General features: G+C 33.4%; 2 protein-coding genes across 2 annotated transcripts; both read right to left on the reverse strand.

The window, feature by feature from the left end:
• Window positions 1-505: 505 nt before the first annotated feature.
• On the reverse strand, window positions 506-2,219 carry LOC105798726 (3-ketoacyl-CoA synthase 6). Its single transcript, XM_012628917.2, has one exon. It carries the CDS (start codon window positions 2,144-2,146, stop codon window positions 641-643), a length of 1,506 nt encoding a protein of 501 aa, XP_012484371.2. The 5' UTR covers window positions 2,147-2,219; the 3' UTR covers window positions 506-640.
• Window positions 2,220-14,198: 11,979 nt separating this feature from the next.
• Window positions 14,199-15,918, reverse strand: LOC105784862 (3-ketoacyl-CoA synthase 6-like). Its single transcript, XM_052621448.1, has one exon. It carries the CDS (start codon window positions 15,863-15,865, stop codon window positions 14,360-14,362), a length of 1,506 nt encoding a protein of 501 aa, XP_052477408.1. The 5' UTR covers window positions 15,866-15,918; the 3' UTR covers window positions 14,199-14,359.
• Window positions 15,919-27,546: the final 11,628 nt, after the last annotated feature.

Genomic DNA, 27,546 nt, shown 5'->3' on the forward strand with positions numbered 1-27,546 from the left:
GCAAAGTTGGTTTACAAGATACCAGCTACTGCCTAGCCAATTCTTAGACCATTGTTTCAACCAAAAATTACATAGCAAGTTTTTCAAGGTACACTCAGCTATTTAATGAGTTATTTCTGTTTTTTAACCAGATTCATGTAAGTAATAATCTGTTTCAATCATATTTAAGCATAGTTGTTTGGTTGTTTATAATTATTTGGGTTCTTTTTTCTTGTTGTATATCTCTAAAACTAGTGATATATGTTTTCTTTTCATTTCGTTTAAGTTGATATTTAATAGTTCTGTTTTGAGGATTTGTTGCGTATTGCTGTCATCTTTTCTTTAATTGTACACCTGTTATTCTTGTGTTATTTTATTGTTCTGTAGCTGACATCTATTTGCTGCATATATTGATGATGATTTTAACGATGATTACAAAACCAAGGAAGAAAAAGAATTAATTGTTACCTAGAGACAAACCCAATTCAAGCAAAAATAAGGATAAATCATAAATCACGACTTCCATTTATATATATATTAATATCCTTGGAGCTGTTCTGTTATTCATATTCTTGTTATTTGGATCATATAGCTTATTTTACATGGTTTTTCTTTTCTTGTTTGATGAGTCAATAAATCAACTTGGAAATTGAAAATTTAATCAGGTTTGAGAGATTGAAGAAACAGCTTCAATGGGGTAGAGGTGAATACAATCACGCCATGGGTTGTTCTTGTTTGAGTCCCCAGCTATTGGTCTCACACACTCCCAAACACAGCTGCCACACTTAGGTCCAGTACCCATCCCAAGCATCAACACCTTGTCACCTTTCTTTACACGTTCCCTGGCCTCCATGTAAGCCAACTCGTACCACATTGAAGAAGACGACTGGTTCCCGAACCTATGCAGTGTCATTAAAGAAGCTTCAACATCTCTCCCATCAAGATTTAACCCTTTGGCTATCTCTCCTATTAGTGCCCTTCCAGAGGTTGGCAGACAGAAATGCTGTATCGCTGTCTTAAAGCTTGGCATGTATATTTCCCCTTCTTTATCTTTGAATTTCTTTCGAATTACTGAGACAACATGCTTGAGCTTTTCCGTTAAAGGTAAGATTTTCAAACCAAGAATCGTCATGTGTGACCTCAGAAGTTCTCCTGCTGCTGCCAGTAAACCTTTGTTTATGGTGACCCCAAGTTTTCCATCATCGTCTTCTTCACGGATAGCCGTCAAATAAGCCTTGTCATCAAAGGCTGTTTGGGTTCTCAGTGTCCGTATGAGCCTGTATTTAGATGTTTTAGTTGCTTCTTTTCTGTTGGTGAGCAACAGAGCTGCACTGCCCATCCTGAAGAGGCAGTTAATGAGCAACTTAGACCTTTCATGACCTGAATACCAACCGGCAGACAAGATTTCGGTGCTAATAACAATGGCGTAGCAATTGTTATTAGTTTTGAGAAGATTTTGAGCCAAGTCAATGCCAATAGCTCCTGCACTGCACCCCATACCAGAAAGGTTAAAGCTCTTCACATCACTTCTCATGGAGTATTTGTTGACGATGATGGAAGACAAAGAAGGTGAGGGGCAAAAGGCACTACAGTGAATAACAAGTATATCAATAGCTCGAGGAGAGAGTTTGGCTTTGGTTAAAAGATCATCCATTAGTGGGAGCAGAATCATTTCGGCTTCTTTAATGTATTCCCGTTGATGGGTTTTGGGAGGGGAGCTAAGTAAGGCTGGAGGAAGATAAGTTTGTTCGCTTAAACCCGAAGAAGCTACTATTTTGGCCATGAATTCTACGCTTTGACTATCAAAAGATATAATGGAGGAAGCATGTTGTATGAAGCGCGAGAGAGGGAGTTGGCAAGTGCTTGGTGGTTTGAAACAAGAGAAGTCTACAAGGTACACTGAAGGGGGCTTGAAGGCCAAGGCTCCAACTCTTAGCACATAAACAAGAAAGAAACAAAACAGTAAGAGGAGGTGGAAAATGGGGTTCCAATTCCATTGTTGGAACAAAAACAAACGTTGGAGGGAGAGTAATACAAGTTGAAGTTGGAGAGGGGTTGAAGTTGAATGAAGGTTTTTCGAGAGCATCGCCATTGTTGAGAGGAAAATGGCGATGATGTTGGACAATGAATTGTGCTGCTTAAGCTTAGGTAGAGAGAGAGGATCCATTCTCAAGATTAGCTAAGATGGGAAGCCTCAAGTGTTTTTTGGGTTTTGTTTCAGCTCTGGATGCCGAGAAGGCATTAAATACAAGTGCAAATGAAGTGACCACCAGAATGTTCCTTGGATTATCTGTTTTCAACCTAAATTTTTTCTCTCGGCAAAAAGAAAAACCATAAAATTTTGGAGAAACATGAAAAAGTATATTATCAAAGTTATTTATAAAATAAAAAATTGAATTCAATGTGAATACTTTATTTTTATATTAAATAAATTAATTTTGCATGTTAAAACTTTTTATAGGTTCGTGGAATGCAACACTAGGATTTATATTATTATATTTTAAAATGAGATTACGATGTTTGGATTATCAATATTTCGATCATCTTGTAATATCATATGACGAAATAATCTGAAGATCTGTAATCTCATTACAGCTAATTCCTTAGGTTATCTTAGATTGCATGTGTAATCTTAAATTTTGGACCAATTTACCTTTTGTTTTTATTATTTTAATTAATTTAGGTTTTTTTGTCATCAAGTTTAAGACTAATTGAAAATAAAAATATTTTTTTTAATAGTGAACCAATAGATGTCATAAATTACATTTATATTTATTATATATTATTGAATAATTTATTTATTAATATATTAATTATGATAATAACTATAATTACAGCTTGGTGTTATAATCACTTTTCATGAATTATTATAACCATGATTTTTAAATTTATTTTAACATCGTATATTTATTTATTAATATATAAATGGTAATAAAAAGTAATAATTGTAATAATTTATCATAATTTTATGGAAATTGAGATTAAAAAATATTAAAGGAGCTAAACTTGTTAAAATAAATAAATTCTATAACAAGAGTAATTGAGTAAAATGAACTTTTAGGTGCATTACGTCAACCAAAAGCCTCAATCTTACATTCCAACCAAATAAATCAAATAATATAATCTCACATTCCATCCATAATCTTACATTCCGTAATAGAACGTAATGTAATATTCAAAGAAGTATTGCAACAATTTAGTTGTATGTGATACAATTTGTTAATAAATACTGAGATGTGATTATATTCAAACTTAGTATGTCAAAGAAGAATTTTATAATTAAAGGTGTTTGGGTTAATAAGAAAGAATATCTCAAGAAAGAAAACTCAATCCAGTATGGTAAGCCCTTGTAAAATATGCATAACATATGGAATCAATAATGGAGATTATTCTAATTAGTAATTGGAATTAAGAACGACTTATGTGAAAGCTCATTCCATGAGTAAATAAGTTTTAATAAGTGAAAACACCCAAAATATTATGTGAATTGGTAAATAAGTTTTAATAAGTGAAAACACCCTAAAATGTTGTGAATTGGTTGGTAAAGTCGAACATGCTTGAATGTTGTGTCCAATGTGATAATGGTATGAAATTGGCATAATTGAAACTTGAACCTATGTTTTAAAAAGAACACAACACTATTTAAGGATAGGGTGATCTACGAGTGTACTTACAAAACTCTTTTATCTTAACGCATTAGTGGTTTAAACACATAGGTAAAACAACCTTTTCGAGAAGCTCGAGACCATAAATTTAGGAGGACTGCGCAACCAACAAGGTTTAAATGTTATAAAGTTTGGGTTTGTATTTGCTTCTTAGTGTTTTGGCACGTACATTGTGTTAAACACATTTGGGACTTGATTTGTGCTAGAATGAGATTTGAAAATGTTGTAAAACAATCTGAAACTTATGAGTGTCATATGATGATATTTGGGGATGTTTTGAGATGTATTTGGACAAAATTTCAGGTCCTTTACACTCAAGTGGACTTGATCATGGGTTGGACCACTCGCTTAGGTCTAAAGATCTGCTCGAAAAGTGGGAGGGTTTTGATACGAGCTCGTTTTGAAAGATGTGACGAGTCGTAATAACTTCCGATCGAAATTAGGTAATGTCGGTTAATGAATTTCCAGTCAATGAGTTTCAAGAATTGAATAACTTGATCAAACAAAGGTGTTTGTTAGGTATATGAATAATAGAAACAATTTGATGGATGGTGAATAAAGATGTGATACTCAATGAAACAAGATCGAACCCTTATTAGCAAACAAGGACCCGGGCTTAAAACGTTTCAAGGAAAAAGGAAGGAATGAGGATAAAACCAAAACCCCACTATTTAGCGAAATAAGAACCTTTAGTATAATGTCGAACGCCACACCAAGGGTGATAAGTTCGGAAACAAAGTCAGATTGACGCCACTTGTGAAGATAAGTCAATTGAGCTTTGAAGAATAAAGGGAGTGCATCAACTCCCCAAAGAAATATAGTTTCATTCAGAATTTGGCAAAAAGTCCTTTTACAAGAAAAACAACAACTATTTATAGCCTAATGGCTAGTAGCCGAATGGACAAATCAAGGCTTAATAACAAAGAAAACATTGAACTAATTTTACCTTTTTAATTCATTAAATGGCTGTAGCAAGATTCAGCTGAATGGTGTCCAAAGAATAGCTTCTTAGTTAAGCAAATGAACTTGGAGATTCATGGCAGCAACTAAATTCAGCTAATGAGCTTTAATAGATTCATTCTTGAAGCAAATCTTGTTGAAAAATCACCAGAATTAAAGAGGGAACTTGAGCAGCCATTTTAGGTGTGAATGGACGGTTTTGGAAAGCCTCATGGTGTGAACAAAGCTGAACCGAACAGCCATGGTGTGAACGGCTAGTGTGAAATGCATTATGCTACTTTGGGAAGATAATCGGCCAACCTTGAAGAATGATATGGCTGCTAACTCTTGGCCGAATGGTTGTCTTGAAAAATGCCCAAATTAATCATCTCCAATGCATGAAATGTACCAGCTGCAAATGCATCTTCCCATGCATGAATCTACATGCATGAATCTGTCCAATGTATCTTCACATTCGGCTACACCTAAACAAAACACATGAACTTAATTAAATTAAACCAATTCAGCTGAACTAAATTTAAACATAATGTGGACACACTAATTAACAATGCGAGAAAATAAATGATAACTAAATAAGACACATTAATTCGGTTGGACATAATTAAAACAAGTTTTAATTTAAGACAAACTTAATGAAATCAAGACACATTTAATTTAACTAAGACAAGACAAATTAAACACTTATATTAATTAAAGACAAACTAATGAGCTGTAATAATACTTAAATAAATGCTTAATTTAAATGGTCCAAAATTCCAGCAGCAAATTAATTAGCTAGAATGAAATTCAGCTTCCCAAAAATTGAAAATATTGAGCTCATTCTTGAACTCCTTGCTATCATATTCCCATGTTCGTTCTACCATTGCTAAAATAGCCTCCTTAAATTGCTTGGCTCGAGCTCGCGTTATCGGACCACTAGGCATCTTGATGGCCTCTTGTTCGATCTCTACTTGGTTCACATGCGAGCTCACATCAGGTTTGGACAAAAAATATAGGCCCAAAAAAATGGCTTGAGTAAAAAATAATGTCCATTTTATAAATGGGTCGCGCCTCGGGTAGGACTTTTTGGCCCGAGCCTAGCCAAAATAAGCCTAAACTATCATTTCACTATTGTCGAAACCATTTTTTGAAAAAACAAAAAAAAATTAATTGGTTGTCGAATTAAAAGACGAAAATTTGGAGTCGCCACTGATCCTTTATTGAGGTGTGATCGGTTCACCTTGAAAACGATTTTGAGTCTGTGAATTTTTCGGAAGTCGGTTACGCACGAGGAAGGGTTAGCACCCTCGCGACGTCCAAAATTGGTAACGAATTGATTGTTTAATGTCTTAATGTCAAAATTTTGAAAAGATTTTAAAATACGATCCTTTCTTTTTATTTATGTTAATTTTATAAAAGATGCTTGGATAGATTGAGGTGAATGCTAAAGACCCTCTTGTCTCGGAGTAATAAAATGTCATACCCAATACATTAGGACACGATCAACCAATACACATTTACCCCTCAGCCTCACTTTGTTGATCAGGATAAATTATGATTTACTTGATAAACTTATCTCTCGATCTCATTTATCCTAAATTACTTCTTAGGGGCGTAACTTCCTAGGGTTTAATTGCACATAATTTAAACCAATTAACCTGGATCTCAACCCTTATTCATCTGTTAATTGTTCACACATCTGTTCATTAATCTCCCTAAGGAAATTATCTACTAATGGATCTAGATGCAGTAACCCCTAAACTCATATTTAACATAAAAAACAATAAATTAAATAAAAGTAGAGAGTAGAGAAATAAGTCTGTTTTGATATGGATTTGTGCTCAGAAGCGAAATCTCCTTTAACAGTCTCAAAGACCACTTCAATTGCAATTGGAATCAACAACGAAATAATGAAAAACTACTATATTAAAACATTGGATCAAAATTTAATTCAAGTTAAACTAGAACAAAAGTATGTAGAGGACTAAATTGAAAAGAAAATTAAAAACTAAAGTAAAACCCTAAAATAACTAAACATCTCACTTGCCCAAGCCTCTCCAAATGAGACTTAACATGCCTATTTATAAAGTTTATGACCAGACCTAATTAGGGTTACTAAACAACCCAAAAATCTGATTAAGTTACATTGTGTGGACTAAAATACCATTAATTATAATTTCATATTGTCACTTGGTGTCGTGACACAGCCTTCAAATTCTCAGTATTTTGGCTTTAAATTTGGTGTTGCGACACCACTCCTCAGTGTCGTGATGCTGCAATCGTCTGTCGTCTTCTAAGCCCAAAAATTGTGTCCTACACACTAGATAGAGTCGTTAGATCATCCGTAGGCCCATAGTGGCCCATTAGGTCATTACATAACTCAAAATTGCGTAAAATGCTTATTTTCCATAATTTAATCATAAAAAATAAAAATTGTAATTAAATAAAAACATATAAAAATGTTATAAAATAAGCTCATTAGGTATTGGAAAGACCTTAATTTGCCACAATGAATTGTGGCAGATCATAGGTCCACGACCATGGCATGAACCACGGAAGTCTACGAAATAGTTTATGTTTCTGAAATCGCTAAAGTTGCCTAGATGGCATAATCCAGTGGAGGTTCGTGAGATAAATCGCGTATGTGAATCTGTATATATATATGTTTGCATCTATGTCTTCACAAATATGGGATCCGCTTGAGAAGTCCGTCAAGAATGAGCTCATCCTATTGTAATATATTACTATGTGCGAATCCAAAGATACATGTTATTTGTTTATGTGAGTTTGTATATGAAAGATATGATAGTCTGTCAAGACTATCTCACTTGTATGACCCTACAAATAGGGGATTCGCTCTTATGAGTCTGCTTACATGTTATCTGTTTTTAAGAGTAAATTTCTTATTTTGTCCACAATAGGGGACTTCTTTATGCATCCGTCGAGATTTTTCGCAAGGTATGAATCCACGTACTTGGGGTCTGAAATATGAATCCATAAGGATCATACTACAAATCTAAGGATGTTAGGACAAATTCCTAATAACAATCCGCAACAGGAACTGTTCCCCAGGATCTGTCTTATTTGGTTATTTGTATTTATTGGTGCAAGACACACTATGGGAATCATCTATGTGATTTCTTTCATAAGTCTATATGTAAGAATCCACAAGGATCTTCTCTTAAGGAGTTAGATGCATAAGGGTCCTTAAAAGGCAACAAGTGAAGATAGAATCCGCAGGGATAATCCGCAGGGATAATCCGCCAAGAGGTCAAACTTTATTAAATCTATATTCTGATATTACATCTATGAAGTCTCACCAGTGGAAGCCTTATGTGTGCAAGGCTTTGTTTAGCCGAACCTGAAATCTTCTGTTTTCAAGTCACCAGTAGTGGATAAGATATAGTCGAGAAAGTTGAGTTGATCTTTAGGATGCGCAAGTAATAAGCAATGGTACCATTGAAGATAAAGTGCCAAGTACAAGTGAGCAAGATCATGTGATGTGAAGACTTTGCCAACGAGATTGACGAACCGTCCTAATACAAACAAGTCAAATGTGAATGCCGATCCATGAAATAAAAGCATGCTAACCTTGTATTGACAAGGTATGAAAACTCACTAAGAAAGAGAATGAGTGGCTTTCTTTTTTTTTCTTAAATAAAAATTTAATTAATTCAATTAATGAGTAAAAATAAAAATATCCCCTAACTGCTTTTTATATTTAGGTTTAATTACCTTAAAACCTTTAGTTTGATAACCAAATAGGTCCCTTCACAATTTTCTAAATTAAAATTTCAATAGAGATTATATTTTTGCAATCTAGCCTCTAATTATAATTACCAATCAATTCATTTTAATTTTACTAAACAATTTAATCTATCATTATTATAGACGACATGTAAATTTTACTATCAAACTTAACCATATCATCATAGCAATCCAACTAAACCGAAGTTTTTCCAACTCATAAGAAATTGGATTGTTACAGAAAACCCTAAAGATACCTATATTGCGTTGATATTGCTTTTAAGCGATTTATTGTTAGTAAATTGAATAAGTTATAGTATATTAATATTGAATATGTATGTAATATGGTTTCAAACTTGTTGAATATGGACATTTGATATGTGGTTAAAACGTGTTTTCGGGCATATTCATAAGAGTTGTTTTATATTGAAAATGTTAAATTTTTTAATGGCATCAAAATTATGTGGTAAATATTTTTTTATTAGATTCTCTCAATGGAGATGTAAATCAAAGTTTTCGACATTATAATATAGTAATTTACTACTTTTATCGAAACTACTAATTTTATGATCTAGTGGCTAATGCCACGAAATTTGTTTCTGAAATGTGATTTGATCTGGTTCATGAAACATTAATATCTGAAAGAAATGAAAGAAAAACTCTAGTAGCTCAGATAAATAGTTATGATATGATTAGCATGCCAATAGGGGACTCTAACTTGACTTGATATGATAAAAGAGGTTAGTTGGTCTATTCGATACAAATATCTATGTGTTTCTTGTAGAACTGAACTGCTACACATTTTTCTGAATAATTATGTATATGTCATTTACATTACTTCTAAGCATTTTATTAAACCTTTTATTTAATCCGAACCACAGTTCTAAGGTATTTCCATATTATCTTGAACTTCATAAGTCAAATAGTACTTGAACGCTTCAGAAATTAATTGAAGTTCAAGAATATGCAAAATTGTGAATGGGTGGTTACAGTGTTGCCTGAGCAACAACTTGTGCCAACTAAGAGGCTCTTGTCGAACAATCACTATTAGTTAGTATTGCCTAGGCAGTGGCTTGAGCCATTGAGCTGCTCCTTAGCAGAAACAAAAACTATTAACTCTAGTATCACCTAGCCAGGGGCTTTTGCCGCCTAAACGGTAATTTAGTGTTAGTTTTATTTAATTTCTTTAATATTTGAGTAACCTTTAACAAATTAAGTAACATTTCTATATTTTTCAAATTGCTTTGTTTTTTTCTTTTAAGTGGGCACTGTAACATATTTTTTAAAACTTTGAAGAATATACCACTCATTCTAAATAGAATGTAAATATTTTTATAAATTTTAAAAAATATTTTAAATAAAGTATTAGTTTTTGCCCCTAAAATGTTTCGAAAGTGTCTCTCATTTGTTCCATCCATTAGGAAGAGTGAGGGGTATTATATGGCTAGGTGGTTTTGAGGAGTTTAAGAAAAGATAATCGGTACTACATCGGTGTACCATTTTTCTTTTGGAACTGGTACGTATTGGTATCGGTCTGTTTCAGTGTACCATTTTGAATTCATCGATATTTTTTTAAAAATATTTTATATATGTATATGAAAACATTTACAAAGACCAAATAAACAATATTGAATAAATTTCACATATAAAATATTCATCAGTTTTATAAAAAACTCATCAATAAATTCTATTTTCATCACGTATAATGAAAGTTTGTTGAGTCTATTTTCATGGAAAAATAACGGTTTAGCAAAAAGAATTTTATATTTTGAGATATATGAATTTTGGTGAGACAGGGGCAGAACTATTTTTGGAGTCCCCTATTTTGAGTTTACAAAATCACTAAAAATTGTACAAAAATAGTTATGAGTTGTAATTTATACGTCTAGATTCCTTATTGAGTCTATTTTCTGTAGAAACCAGTGAGAACACCATATGAAAATCCTACAATGAGAAAACTTATTTTTAGTGGCAAGAGGTTAGGACAGTCTATTGGTGAAACAGGGGAGGTTTTAACTAATAAACTGTACTAATTGACTGAATCAAAAATTCTGAAACATTTATGGTAAGAATATATATGAGACTAGTTTCAGGGAAAATTTACAGATTTAAATTTCGAATTCCGTAGCTCGAGTTATAAATGATTTAGTGGCTTCTGCGCAAGTGGATAGCTTTATCATAAATAGGGAGATAAATTTGAAAAGCAAATTTTTATACGCCGAACTAATAAGTTAAGTAAAGTAATGCCTCGAGCTCGACTCCGGCTACGGTCTCGGCTAAGGGATGTTACACTACTAGTATGTTTCTTGGATTATTATGTAATAGTCACAATATTACCCATAGTGATAACTATGTATATGATCCTTAGACTTGAGATCATCATTGTCCCAACATCTTGAGTCGTATATTTTGATACAGTCAAAAAGTCTAGCGTGACAAGTTGTACTATAAAGACTAATGTTGGATATACGACAATCCATGTAGTTGGATATGGTTGATCAAGATAGGATTTATCCCTCCTACATAATGGGAGCAATATCTTAGGCCTCTTGATGGAGTGAAACTAGAAATGCATGGCTATGCTCGAATAAGTTGATATGATATATCACACATATTTGCTTATTGTAGTCTGCTTAGAAAATCAAGAAACATGAGATTAGACTATACAAGTGTATGACTATTCCATGACTCATGTCCAATCTAGATATTAAGGATAAAATGCTATAATACATGGAAAGATTATCACAGAAAGGTTATGTCGAATCACGACTTCTTCTAACTTGGGTGACAATGATGTATTGCTAGATGCCACTCATTGCTTGTAATGTTAGAAACGTTCTAGTATTACTACCAACGTTACAAGAGCCTACAGGGCTACACCCTATAGTTGAAACGAATAGAATCTAAATACATTTGATATTGTATTTAGTTGTCATAAGAATTAAATTAATTATTGAATTAATTTAATTTGATAATTAAATATTGTGCACTGATTACTGAATGTGATAGTTTGGAGTGAGAAAATACAATTTCACACTTTTTCTAATTCATTCGTATTTACCCAAGTAAAAAGTGAAATAAAATAAACCTCCGTTCAAGCAAAGTTGGTTTACAAGATACCAGCTACTGCCTAGCCAATTTTTAGATCATTGTTTCAACCAAAAATTACATAGCAAGTTTTTCAAGGTACACTCAGCTATTTAATGAGTTATTTCTGTTTTTTAACCAGATTCATGTAAGTAATAATCTGTTTCAATCATATTTAAGCATAGTTGTTTGGTTGTTTATAATTATTTGGGTTCTTTTTTCTTGTTGTATATCTCTAAAACTAGTGACATATGTTTTCTTTTCATTTCGTTTAAGTTGATATTTAATAGTTCTGTTTTGAGGATTTGTTGCGTATTGCTGTCATCTTTTCTTTAATTGTACACCTGTTATTCTTGTGTTATTTTATTGTTCTGTATGCTGCATATATTGATGATGATTTTAACGATGATTACAAAACCAAAGAAGAAAAAGAATTAATTGTTACCTAGAGACAAACCCAATCTAACATTATGTGAAAGTAAAATTATTAATTTAGTTTAGGGTTTTAATTAAATTAGGTTAGGGTTTTTAAGTTTAGGGTTTAGGGTTTTAATTAAATTTGGTTAGGATTTTTAATTTAATTAGGTTAGAGTTTTAAGTTAATTAGGTTAGGGTTTTTAAGTTAAAGGGGTTAGGGTTTTTAAGTTTAGAGTTTTTAATTTAATTAGGTTAGGATTTTTAATTTAATTAGGTTAGGGTTTTTAAGTTTAGGGTTTAAGATTTTAATTAAACTAGGTTAGGGTTTTTAATTTAATTAGGTTAGGTTTTTATACATGTCTATGTGATAAATTATGCATAGAAATCATGAAAGAGTAATAATTTTCAAAGAAACAGCTTCAAACAGATGCAGTGATGTAATTTTGAAAAATCACTTAGGATAGTATAAAATGAATTAGAGGATGTATGATATATATAATGAAAGCTTGTTGAGTCTATTTTCATGGAAAAATAACGGTTTAGCAAAAAGAATTTTATATTTTGAGATATATGAATTTTGGTGAGACAGGGACAGAACTGTTTTTGGAGTCCCCTATTCTGAGTTTAGAAAATCACTAAAATTGTACAAAAATATTTATGAGTTTTAATTTATATGTATAGAGTCCTTATTGAGTCTATTTTCTGTAGAAACCAGTGAGAACACCATATGAAATTCGTACAATGAGAAAACTTATTTTTAGTGGCAAGAGGTTAGGACGGTCAATTGGTGAAACAGGGGTGATTTTAACTAATAAACTGTACTAATTGACTGAACCAAAAATTCTGAAACATTTATGGTAAGAATATATATGAGTCTAGTTTCATAGAAAATTTACGGATTTAAATTTCGAGTTCTGTAGCTCGAGTTATAAATGATTTAGTGACTTCTGCGCGAGTGGAAAGCTTTATCATAAATAGTGAGATAAATTTGAAAAGCAAATTTTTATACGCCGAACTAATAAGTTAAGTAAAGTAATGCCTCGAGCTCGACTCTGGCTACGGTCTCGGGTAAGGGATGTTACACTACTAGTATGTTTCTTGGATTATTATGTTATAGTCACAATATTACCCATAGTGATAACTATGTATATGATCCTTAGACTTGAGATCATCATTGTCCCAACATCTTGAGTCGTATATTTTGATACAGTCAAAAAGTCTAGCGTGACAAGTTGTACTATAAAGACTAATGTTGGATATACGACAATCCATGTAGTTGGATATGTTTGATCAAGATAGGATTTATCCCTTCTACATAATGGGAGCAATATCTTAGGCCTCTTGATGGAGTGAAACTAGAAATGCATGGCTATGCTCGAATAAGTTGATATGATATATCACACATATTTGCTTATTGTAGTCTGCTTAGAAAATCAAGAAACATGAGATTAGACTATACAAATGTATGACTATTCCATAACTCGTGTCCAATCTAGATATTAAGGATAAAATGCTATAATACATGAAAAGATTATCACAGAAAGGTTATATCGAATCACGACTTCTTCTAACTTGGGTGACAATGATGTATTGCTAGATGCCACTCATTGCTTGTAATGTTAGAAACGTTCTAGTATTACTACCAACGTTACAAGAGCCTACAGGGCTACACCCTATAGTTGAAACGAATAGAATCAAAATACATTTGATATTGTATTTAGTTGTCATAAGAATTAAATTAATTATTGAATTAATTTAATTTGATAATTAAATATTGTGCACTGATTACTGAACGTGATAGTTTGGAGTGAGAAAATACAATTTCACACTTTTTCTAATTCATTCGTATTTACCCAAGTAAAAAGTGAAATAAAATAAACCTCCGTTCAAGCAAAGTTGGTTTACAAGATACCAGCTACTGCCTAGCCAATTTTTAGACCATTGTTTCAACCAAAATTTACATAGCAAGTTTTTCAAGGTACACTCAGCTATTTAACGAGTTATTTCTGTTTTTTAACCAGATTCATGTAAGTACTAATCTGTTTCAATCATATTTAAGCATAGTTGTTTGGTTGTTTATAATTATTTGGGTTCTTTTTTCTTGTTGTATATCTCGTGACATATGTTTTCTTTTTCATTTCGTTTAAGTTGATATTTAATAGTTCTGTTTTGAGGATTTGTTGCGTATTGCTGTCATCTTTTCTTTAATTGTACACCTGTTATTCTTGTGTTATTTTATTGTTCTGTAGCTGACATCTATTTGCTGCATATATTGATGATGATGATAACGATGATTACAAAACCAAAGAAGAAAAAGAATTAATTGTTACCTAGAGACAAACCCAATTCAAGCAAAAATAAGGATAAATCATAAATCACGACTTCCATTTATATATATATTAATATCCTTGGAGCTGTTCACTTATTCATATTCTTGTTATTTGGACCATATAGCTTATTTTACATGGTTTTTTTTTTTTCTTGTTTGATGAGTCAAAAAATCAACTTGGAAATTGAAAATTTAATCAGGTTTGAGAGATTGAAGAAACAGCTTCAATGGGATAGAGGCGAATACAATCACGCCATGGGTTGTTCTTGTTTGAGTCCCCAGCTATTGGTCTCACACGCTCCCAAACACAGCTGCAACACTTAGGTCCAGTACCCATCCCAAGCATCAACACCTTGTCACCTTTCTTTACACGTTCCTTGGCCTCCATGTAAGCCAACTCGTACCACATAGAAGAAGACGACTGGTTCCCGAACCTATGCAGTGTCATTAAAGAAGCTTCAACATCTCTCCCATCAAGATTTAACCCTTTGGCTATCTCTCCTATTAGTGCCCTTCCAGAGGTTGGCAGGCAGAAATGCTGTATCGCTGTCTTAAAGCTTGGCATGTATATTTCCCCTTCTTTATCTTTGAATTTCTTTCGAATTACTGAGACAACATGCTTGAGCTTTTCCGTTAAAGGTAAGATTTTCAAACCAAGAATCGTCATGTGTGACCTCAGAAGTTCTCCTGCTGCTGGCAGTAAACCTTTGTTTATGGTGACCCCAAGTTTTCCATCATCGTCTTCTTCACGGATAGCCGTCAAATAAGCCTTGTCATCAAAGGCTGTTTGGGTTCTCAGTGTCCGTATGAACCTGTATTTAGATGTTTTACTTGCTTCTTTTCTGTTGGTGAGCAACAGAGCTGCACTGCCCATCCTGAAGAGGCAGTTAATGAGCAACTTAGACCTTTCATGACCTGAATACCAACCGGCAGACAAGATTTCGGTGCTAATAACAATGGCGTAGCAATTGTTATTAGTTTTGAGAAGATTTTGAGCCAAGTCAATGCCAATAGCTCCTGAACTGCACCCCATACCAGAAAGGTTAAAGCTCTTCACATCACTTCTCATGGAGTATTTGTTGACGATGATGGAAGACAAAGAAGGTGAGGGGCAAAAGGCACTACAGTGAATAACAAGTATATCAATATCTCGAGGAGAGAGTTTGGCTTTGGTTAAAAGATCATCCATTAGTGGGAGCAGAATCATTTCGGCTTCTTTAATGTATTCCCGTTGATGGGTTTTGGGAGGGGAGCTAAGTAAGGCTGGAGGAAGATAAGTTTGTTCGCTTAAACCCGAAGAAGCTACTATTTTTGCCATGAATTCTACACTTTGACTATCAAAAGATATAATGGAGGAAGCATGTTGTATGAAGCGCGAGAGAGGGAGTTGGCAAGTGCTTGGTGGTTTGAAACAAGAGAAGTCTACAAGGTACACTGAAGGGGGCTTGAAGGCCAAGGCTCCAACTCTTAGCACATAAACAAGAAAGAAACAAAACAGTAAGAGGAGGTGGAAAATGGGGTTCCAATTCCATTGTTGGAACAAAAACAAACGTTGGAGGGAGAGTAATACAAGTAGAAGTTGAAGAGGGGTTGAAGTTGAATGAAGGTTTTTCGAGAGCATCGCCATTGTTGAGAGGAAAATGGCGATGATGTTGGACAATGAATTGTGCTGCTTAAGCTTAGGTAGAGAGAGAGGATCCATTCTCAAGATTAGCTAAGATGGGAAGCCTCTAGTGTTTTTTGGGTTTTGTTTCAGCTCTGGATGCCGAGAAGGCATTAAATACAAGTGTAAAAGAAGTGACCACCAGAATGTTCCTTGGATTATCTGTTTTCAACCTAAATTTTTTCTCTCGGCAAAAAGAAAAACCATAAAATTTTGGATAAACATGAAAAAGTATATTATCAAAGTTATTTATAAAATAAAAAATTGAATTCAATCTGAATACTTTATTTTTATATTAAATAAATTAATTTTGCATGTTAAAACTTTTTATAGGTTGGTGGAATGCAACACTAGGATTTATATTATTATATTTTAAAATGAGATTACGATGTTTGGATTATCAATATTTCCGTCATCTTGTAATATCATATTACGAAATAATGTCAAGATACTGTAATCTCGTTACACTAATTCCTTAAGTTATCTTAGATTGCATGTGTAATCTTAAATTTTGGACCAATTTACCTTTTGTTTTTATTATTTTAATTAATTTAGGTTTTTTCTGTCATAAAGTTTAAGACTAATTAAAATAAAAATATATTTTTTCTTAATAGTGAACCAGTAGATATATTTATTATATATTATTGAATAATTTATTTATTAATATATTAATTATGATAATAACTGTAATTACAGTTGGTGTTATAATCACTTTTCATGAATTATTATAACTATGATTTTTAAATTTATTTTAACATCGTATATTTATTTATTAATATATAAATGGTAATAAAAGTAATACTTGTAATAATTTATCATAATTTTATGGAAATTGAGATTAAAAAATTAAAGGAGCTAAACTTGTTAAAATAAATAAATTCTATAACAAGAGTAATTGAGTAAAATGAACTTTTAGGTGCATTATGTCAACCAAAAGCCTCAATCTTACATTCCAACCAAATAAATCAAATAATATAATATCACATTCCATCCATAATCTTACATTCCCGTAATAGAACGTAATGTAATATTCAAAGAAGTATTGCAACAATTTAGTTGTACGTAATACGTTTGTTAATAAATACAGATGTGATTATATTCAAACTTAGTATGTCAAAGAAGAATTTTATAATTAAAGGTGTTTGGGTTAATAAGAAAGAATATCTCAATAAAGAAAACTCAATCCAAGATGGTAAGCCCTTGTGAAATATGCATAACATATGGAATCAATAATGGAGATTATTCTAATTAGTAATTGGAATTAAGAACGACTTATGTGAAAGCTCATTCCATGAGTAAATAAGTTTTAATAAGTGAAAACACCCAAAATATTATGTGAATTGGTAAATAAGTTTTAATAAGTGAAAACACCCTAAAATGTTGTGAATTGGTAAAGTCGAACATGCTTGAATGTTGTGTCCAATGTGATAATGGTATGAAATTGGCATAATTGAAACTTGAACCTATGTTTTAAAAAGAACACAACACTATTTAAGGATAGGGTGATCTACGAGTGTACTTACAAAACTCTTTTATCTTAATGCATTAGTGGTTTAAACACATAGGTAAAAAACCTTTCCGAGAGGCTCGAGACCATAAATTTTGGAGGATTGCGCAACCAACAAGGTTTAAATGTTATAAAGTTTGGGTTTGTATTTGCTTCTTAGAGTTTTGGCACGTACATTGAATTAAACACATTTGGGACTTGATTTGTGCTAGAATGAGATTTGAAAATGTTGTAAAACAATCTGAAACTTATGAGTGTCATATGATGATATTTGGGGATGTTTTGAGATGTATTTGGACAAAATTTCAGGTCCTTTACACTCAAGTGGACTTGATCATGGGTTGGACCACTCGCTTAGGTCTAAAGATCTGCTCGAAAAGTGGGAGGGTTTTGATACGAGCTCGTTTCGAAAGATGTGACGAGTCATAATAACTTCCGATCGAAATTAGGTAATGTCGGTTAATGAATTTCCAGTCAATGAGTTTCAAGGATTGAATAACTTGAACAAACAAAGGTGTTCGTTAGGTATATGAATAATAGAAACAATTTGATGGATGGTGAATAAAGATGTGATACTCAATGAAACAAGATCGAACCCTTATTAGCAAACAAGGACCCGGGCTTAAAACATTTCAAGGAAAAAGGAAGGAATGAGGATAAAACCAAAACCCCACTATTTAGCGAAATAGGAACCTTCGGTATAATGTTGAACGCCACACCAAGGGTGATAAGTTCGAAAACAAAGTCAGATTGACGCCACTTGTGAAGATAAGTCAATTGAGCTTTGAAGAATAAAGGGAGTGAATCAACTCACCAAAGAAATATAGTTTCATTCAGAATTTGGCAAAAAATCCTTTTACAAGAAAATCAACAACTATTTATAGCCTAATGGCTAGTAGCCGAATGGACAAATTAAGGCTGGTCTGAAATGCATTATGCTACTTTGGGAAGATAATCGGCCAACCTTGAAGAATGATATGGCTGCTAACTCTTGGCCGAGTGGTTGTCTTGAAAGATGCCCAAATTAATCATCTCCAATGCATGAAATGTACCAGCTGCAAATGCATCTTCCCATGCATGAATCTACATACATGAATTTGTCCAATGTATCTTCACATTCGGCTACACCTAAACAAAACACATGAACTTAATTAAATTAAACCAATTCAGCTGAACTAAATTTAAACATAATGTGGACACACTAATTAACAATGTGACAAATTAAATGATAACTAAATAAGACACATTAATTTGGCTGGACATAATTAAAACAAGTTTTAATTTAAGACAACCTTAATGAAATCAAGATGTAACACCCCTTACCCGAGACCGTTGCCGGAATCGAGTACGAGATGTCATCCAATTTAACTTACCAATTCGGAGCATAAAAATTTGCTTTTAAAATTAAATTCACTGTTCACAGCAAAACTGTCTACCTGTGCAACTATCACTAATTTACTTATAACTCAAGTTACGAAACTCAAAATTTAAATCCATAAATTTTCCCTGAAACTAGACTCATATTCCAACTTACCATATAATTTTCAGAATTTTTGACTTAGCCAATTAGTACAGTTTATTCATTAAAGTATCCCCTGTTTCACAGCTCGACAGATCTCACCTCTTGGCACTAAAAATCAATTATCTCATTGTAAAGAATTCATATAAGGTTATCGTTTGTTTCTTTTGAAAATAGACTCACTAAGAAATCTACACATATAAATTATGACCCATAATTCTTTCTGTAAAATTTATAATGATTTTTCAAAGTCAGAACAGGGGACTTCAAAAACCATTCTGACCCTATCTCACAAAAATTCAAATATCTCAAAATACAGAATTCGTTTGCCTACACTGTTTCTTTCATATAAAAATAGACTTGATAAGCTTTAATTCCATATATAATTCACTCTCTAATTCCATTTCTACTATTTATGGTGAATTTTCACATTCACGTCACTGCTGCTGTCAAAGAAACTGCTTCTTTGAATTAGTTACCATTTTAACATACATAACACCAAAACATATTCTTTAATAGCTACTTCAATAGCTAATATTAGCTATATCATTTGAACATGCTCAAAATGATTAAGACTCTATAACATGCTCAAAAATGATTAAGACTCTATACATGCCATATTTTAAACATTTTGAAAAGCACATAATACCGAGACGATTATGATAGTGTGATACGAGCTCCACGATCCCCACTTGATCAAGTTTAAATCACTATAAAACAAAGGAAAAGAAGAAAGGTGTAAGCTACTAATAGCTTAGTAAGTTACATGTAAATAATAGGTACTCATTTAACAATTAACACTTTTAACATATAACTAATCAAAACATTTCTTAGCAATTTCAATCACTTACACATGCACAATCTTACCAATTCACTTGCATATACATTTTCATACTTAACATTTATCACATTTACTCATTCTTTCAATTGTACCTGCATATACACTTCATTTCATATTCACTTTAATTCATTATTAATCCCGTTGAACAGTTGGAATATACACGGATACGCAGAGATTTAGCACATAAGTGCCACATCGATATGTAGCCGGTTACCATCGATATGTAGCCGGCTACCAGCGATCAATAACACCGAAATGTCCACGGCCTGCTCACACAAGCTGTCAGGTGTCTGCAACACATGCTAGATCACCCAGCACCCGGGACTCACTGTAACACTGTAACACTGTAACACTGGTCTCTAGTGACATGTCACTTGTATCCAATTCTATTCCTAAGTTCAACCGGGAATTTACACTTAACACTTTATTTTCAACACTTTATCATTTGAATAATTCATGAATAATTTTCCTTCCACATTGAATACTAATTCACATATCAAATATAATTCACAATTTATAAAAATATAACTATTATTTACACATAACTTACCTCGGATGAAAAACGACTATTTTTGTAATTTAGTCGATAACTTTCTCTTTTCCCCGATCACTTGCACTATTTCTTCTTTCTTGATCTATATTAACACAATTTAATACATTTTATCAATATTCCATTCAAATACAATTCATACACAACATTTTGGCACATTTACATTTTTCCCCGAAACTTTTCAAAAATTCCACTTTTGTCCCTAAGCTCGTAAAAATAAAATTCACTAAATTTTTAAATTTCAAACTTCACTAAATCATATTTTATGCTCATAACAGCCCTCAATTTCACAAAATCACAACTTTATGCACACTTTACCATCTTTCACAATTTAGCCCTTTTTCAACATTTTCATCAAAATTCATCTAGTAAAACTTGTAATTAACACTTCAAACATTCATTATCTAACATCACTAATCAATTTACAATTATATCATGAATGGGTCAATTTTAAACTTCAATTTAATTTAAATTAAATGGTAGAAACATGAAATTCAAGCATCAATAAGCATAAAAATACGAAAATAATTAAAAGCGGGCAAGAAATCACTTACAATTGAGCTTAGAAAATCAAGAACCTTAGCTATGGTAACATGAAACTTTCGCAGCAAGCTTCTGATTTTGAAGAAGATGGACACTTATTTTCTCTTTATTTTGTCTTTTTCCCAATTTGGACAAAGCGCCTTGACCCATTACTTAGATATTTTTCTAGAAATACCCTTTTGTGTCCATAACACTAATTTATCGTCTAATTGCCACATAAACACTTCCAATTTCATGCAATAATTCAATTAAGTCATTTAATCACTAATTAGACACACTTTGCATTTTTCTCGATTTAGTCCTAAAAATTCAATTAGGCACTAAATCATTAAAATTTTCTATCCATATTTTCACACAATATTTCAATCAATCAGTAATTAATAAAAATTTATAAAATAAAACTATTTCACTTCGAATTTGTGGTTACGAAACCACTATTCCGATTAGGCCCTATTTTGGGCTATCACAATTCTCCCCCCTTAGGGATTTTCGTCCCCGAAAATCTTACCAGTGAATAAGTTGGGATACTGTTTCCTCATAGCCTCCTCGGTTTCCCATGTTGCCTCTTCCACTCCATGTCGTTGCCATAACACTTTCACTAAAGCAATTTCTTTGTTTCTCAACTGTTTTACTTCTCGTGCCAAGATTCGAATCGGCTCTTCTTCGTATGTCATATCCGATCGAATTTCCACTTCAGTCGGTGAAATCACATGCGATGGGTCCGATCGATATCGCCTCAACATAGAAACATGAAACACGTTATGAATTCTTTCCAATTCCGGTGGTAAAGACAATCGGTAAGCCACTGGACCAATTCTTTCTATCACTTCATACGAGCCAATAAATCTTGGACTTAATTTACCTTTACGGCCAAATCTCAGAATTTTCTTCCATGGAGACACTTTCAAAAATACTTTATCACCCACTTGAAACTCAATCTCTTTTCTTTTCAAATCCGCATACGACTTTTGTCGATCTGATGCAACTTTCAAACAATCACGGATTATCTTCACTTTTTCTTCGGTTTCTTTTACCAAATCAACTCCATGTAACTGATTTTCATTAAGTTCAGTCCAATATAATGGAGTCCGACACTTTCGTCCATACAACGCTTCATAAGGTGCCATTTTTATGCTCGATTGATAACTATTATTATATGCAAATTCCACCAAAGGTAAATATCTTTCCCAATTACCTTCAAATTCCAATACACAACATCTCAACATATCTTCGAGTATTTGAATTACTCTTTCAGACTGTCCATCGGTTTGAGGGTGGAATGCCGTACTAAAATTCAATTTAGTACCCAATGCCTCTTGTAATTTCTTCCAAAACCTTGAAGTAAATCGTGGATCTCTATCAGATATAATAGACATAGGCACACCATGTAATCGAACTATCTCAGCAATATACAATTCAACTAACTTGTCAAGTGAAAAACTCATTCGCACAGGAATGAAATGAGCCGACTTAGTCAATCGATCAACTATAACCCAAATTGAGTCTTTCTTTTCGGTGACAATGGCAATCCAGAAACAAAATCCATAATAATCCTATCCCACTTCCACTCCGGCACCATAATAGGTTGAAGTAATCCTGAAGGTACTTGGTGTTCAGCTTTTACTTGTTGGCACACTAAACACTTTGTCACATACTCAGAGATATCCCGTTTCATACCCGGCCACCAATATAATTTCTTCAAATCATTGTACATTTTACACTAACGGGTGAATCGCTAGCGACTATCATGTGCTTCCTGCAAAATTTTCTGAATTAAATCAACATTTTTCGGAACACATATTCTATCACGAAACATTAAACATCCATCTGAATCAATCTGAAATCAGAATTATTGTCCACTGCACATCGAGTCTTTCTTCTTTGCAATTCATTATCCACTTTCGAGCCTCACAAATTTCTTGAAGAAACAATGGTCTAGCTTTTAACTCGCAAGCAATGATCCATCTTGATCAATGTTAATCTTGTATTCAAAGCTCTCAAAGCAAAGAGAGACTTTGCTCAAAGCATCAAGAACTATATTGGCTTTTCCGGATGATAATCTATTACAAGTTCATAATCTTTCATCAATTCCAACCATCTTCGTTCGTAAATTCAGATCTTTTGTGTCATAACATATTTCAAACTTTTATGATCTGTAAAACACGACATTTCTCACCATATAAATAATGACGCCAAATCTTCAAAGCAAAGACAATAGCAACCAACTCTAAATCATGGGTAGGATAATTTCGTTCATGCGGTTTCAAGCTGTCGAGAAGCATACGCTATCACTTTTCCTTCTTGCATCAATACACATCCAAGCCCATTTAATGACGCGTCACTATAAACAACAAATTCCTTTCCGACTCAAAGTTGCACTAACACCGGTGCCTCGCTTAAACACTTCTTTAATTTCTCAAAACTTTCTTGACACTCCTCGGTCCATTCGAACTTAACATCTTTTGCAACAATTTTGTCATCGGTGAAGCTATCATCGAAAAACCTTCTACAAATCGACGATAATATCCATTAAGCCCGAAAACTCCTAACTTCAGATACATTTCTTGGAGGCTTCCATTCAACTATTGCCGATATCTTATTCGGATCCACTCGAATGCCATCTCCGAGACAACATGTCCCAAAATCCAACTTCATCGAGCCAAAATTCACTTTTACTAAATTTAGCAAATAATTTCTTTTCTCGCAGAATCTGTAGCACAATTCTTAAATGTTCGGCATGCTCAGTTTCACTTCGGGAATAAATAAGAATATCATCTATAAACACCACAACAAATTTATCCAAATAGGGCCGGAAAATTCGATTCATCAAATCCATAAAAATAGCTGGAGCATTAGTCAGACCAAAAGGCATTACAAGAAACTCATAGTGACCATACCGGGTTCTGAAAGCAGTCTTTGGCACATCTGACTCTTTAACCCTCAATTGATAATATCCGAATCTCAAATCAATTTTGGAAAACACTGTGGCATCCTTTAACTGATCAAACAAGTCATCTATTCGGGGCAATGGATACTTATTCTTTACTGTCACTTTGTTAAGTTGACGATAATCAATACACAATTTCAATGTCCCATCCTTTTTCTTTACAAATAGCACGGGAGCACCCTACGGAGAATAACTTGGTCTTACGAATCCTTTATCTATCAACTCTTGTAATTGCACTTTTAACTCTTTTAGTTCAGTTGGTGCCATTCTGTAGGGAGCAAACGATATTGGAGCAGTACCTGGCATTACTTCAATACCAAACTCTACTTCTCTAATCGGAGGCAAACCTGGCAACTCTTCTGGGAACACATCTACATATTCACATACCACTGGCACTGATTCGATCTTTGTTTCAGACACTTTTGTATTCAACATATAAGCAAGATATGCTTCACAACCATTTTTCAAACATTTCGAAAGCGGACATGGCGTAAATCACAATTGGCATCACATTTGACTTATCTGTTTCAACCCGAAGAACTGTACCACTACCACACTTCAACTCAAGAATTTTCTGACTGCAATCTATCTTGGCCTTATGTAATGTCAACCAATCCATTCCCAAAATAACATCAAATTCATCAAATGGCAACAACATCAAGTTGGCGGGGAAACACTGACCTTGTATCATCAAAGGACAATTTTTGCATATTTTATCAACTATCACATGCTTGCCTAAAGGATTTGACACTTTAATCACATACTCAGTCAATTCAACACACAAATTCTTATCAGACACTAAATTCATACATACATACGAGTGAGTAGAACCAGGATCAATCAATGCAAGAACATTAGTGTCGTAAAGAGAAAATATACCAGTGATCACATCGGGGGAAGATGCTTCCTCTCTAGCTCGGATGGCATAAGCTCTTGCTGGAGCTCCCACTTCAGATCTTACAGTCGTGTCTTTTGTTACACCTTTACCACTAGTTCCAGTCCCCACATTTCTCGGTGGTCTTCCTCTAGTAGTCACACTGTTCGATCTCACATTCTGGAACTTTTCTATCTCTTCTCTTTCTGGACAATCTTTCACAAAATGACCTTGAGATCCACATTTAAAACATGCTCGGCTGATTAAATAACATTCCCCCAAATGTTGTTTTCCACAATGTTGACATTCCGGTCTAGTAGGTTTAACACTACCTGTACTTGCCATAGAAGTTGCCTGAGCTTTAGAACCTGAATATTGTCTTCCTCGATCTCTTTGAAAATTCACACTAGAAACATTCGATCGAGTATTCATTTCTTTAAACTTCTTCGCTTGAGACTGAAATGGCTTGCCCATTGATCTTTTTCTTGCATCTCTTGCTTCACTTTCCACCTTTCTTTTCTCTTTGCTCAATTCTTCAGCCTTGATAGCTCTTTCAACTAGTACCACTAACTCTTTAATTTCAAGAATTCCCACTAGCAATCGGATATCCTCGTTTAATCCATCTTCAAACCTTTTGCACAATGTAGCTTCATTAGATACACACTCTTGGGCATACTTGCTTAATTTGACAAATTCTCGTTCATATTCGGCTACCGTCATGCGCCCTTGTTTCAATTCAAGAAACTCTTTTCTCTTTTGATCAATGAAACGCTGACTCACATACTTCTTTCGGAATTCTTCTTGAAAGAAATCCCATGTAACTTTCTCTTTAGGCACCATCGACACTAAAGTTTTCCACCAATTATAAGTGAATCCTCAACAATGAGATAGCACATTTGAGACTTTCTTCCGGAGTACAAGATAATTCATCCAACACTCTGATAGTATTATCAAGCCAGAACTCTGCTCTTTCAGGATCATCATTTACATTAGCTCGAACTCTTGGCTCCATACTTTCAATTTTGTCCACTGGAGGCTTTGACAATCTTAACACTTTAGTTTGTTGAGGAGCTATAGGAACAACTTGAGGAATAGGAGGGCGGAGGAGGTTGAGCATTAGGATTAGTTCTAACAAACTCGAGTGTACCAATTGTTCATCATTTGGAGAAAAGCTTCGAGCCTCATCTCCTTGACCCGAGTCTCGAATCGACTTTCAACAGCACATTACTTTGAGCATCATCACCGTATCTCGGTTAGAATCCATTACTATAAAAAAAACATTTTAAGATGTCGAGTCGTCACACTATCATTATTCGATTATGGCATGTATAGATAGTCTATTACACTCGCCACGTTAGTCCGAGAATCGACTAAACCGTAGCTCGATACCACTAAATGTAACACCCTTACCCGAGACCGCTTCCGAATCGAGTACGAGATGTCATCCAATTTAACTTACCAATTGAGCATAAAATTTGCTTTTAAAATTAAATTCACTGCTCACAAGAAAGCTGTCTACTGTGTAACTGTCACTAATTTACTTATAACTCAAGTTACTTAAACTCGAAATTTAAATCTATAAATTTTCCCTGAAACTCATATTCCTACTTACCATATAATTCTCAGAATTTTTGACTTAGCCAATTAGTACAGTTTATTCATTAAAGTATCCCCTGTTTCACAGCTCGACAGATCTGACCTCTTGGCACTAAAAATCAATTATCTCATTGTAAAGAATTCATATAAGGTTATCGTTTGTTTCTTTTGAAAATAGACTCATTAACAAATCTACACATATAAATTATGACCCATAATTCTTTCTGTAAAATTTATAATGATTTTTCAAAGTCAGAACAGGGGACTTCAAAAACCATTCTGACCCTATCTCACAAAAATTCAAATATCTCAAAATACAGAATTCCTTTGCCTACACTGTTTCTTTCATATAAAAATAGACTTGATAAGCTTTAATTCCATATATAATTCACTCTCTAATTCCATTTCCACTATTTATGGTGAATTTTCACATTCACGTCACTGCTGCTGTCAAAGAAACTGCTTCTTTGAATTAGTTACCATTTTAACATACATAACACCAAAACATATTCTTTAATAGCTACTTCAATAGCTAATATTAGCTATATCATTTGAACATGCTCAAAAATGATTAAGACTCTATAACATGCTCAAAAATGATTAAGACACTATACATGCCATATTTTAAACATTTTGAAAAGCACATAATACCGAGACGATTATGATAGTGTGATACGAGCTCCGACGATCCCCACTTCGATCAAGTTTAAATCACTATAAAACAAAGGAAAAGAAGAAAGGTGTAAGCTACTAATAGCTTAGTAAGTTACATGTAAATAATAGGTACTCATTTAACAATTAACACTTTTAACATATAACTAATCAAAACATTTCTTAGCAATTTCAATCACTTACACATGCACAATCTTACCAATTCACTTGCATATACATTTTCATACTTAACATTTATCACATTTACTCATTCTTTCAATTGTACCTGCATATACACTTCATTTCATATTCACTTTAATTCATTATTAATCCCGTTGAACAGTTGGAATATACACGGATACGCAGAGATTTAGCACATAAGTGCCACACTGATATGTAGCCGAAGCTACCACTGATATGTAGCCGAAGCTACCATTGATCAATAACACTGGAAATGTCCACGGGCCTGCTCACACAAGCTGTCAGGTGTCGGCAACACATGCTAGATCACCCAGCACCCGGGACTCACTGTAACACTGTAACACTGTAACACTGGTCTCTAGTGACATGTCACTTGTATCCAATTCTATTCCTAAGTTCAACCGGGAATTTACACTTAACACTTTATTTTCAACACTTTATCATTTGAATAATTCATGAATAATTTTCCTTCCACATTGAATATTAATTCA

The sequence above is a fragment of the Gossypium raimondii genome, chromosome 9, assembly GCF_025698545.1.
Source record: "Gossypium raimondii isolate GPD5lz chromosome 9, ASM2569854v1, whole genome shotgun sequence".
NCBI classification, from domain to species: Eukaryota; Viridiplantae; Streptophyta; class Magnoliopsida; order Malvales; family Malvaceae; genus Gossypium; species Gossypium raimondii.

Excerpts from the sequence above, each read along its gene's own strand:
- LOC105798726 (XM_012628917.2), bottom strand. The coding sequence starts at position 2,146 with ATGGATCCTCTCTCTCTACCTAAGCTTAAGCAGCACAATTCATTGTCC.
- LOC105784862 (XM_052621448.1), bottom strand. The coding sequence starts at position 15,865 with ATGGATCCTCTCTCTCTACCTAAGCTTAAGCAGCACAATTCATTGTCC.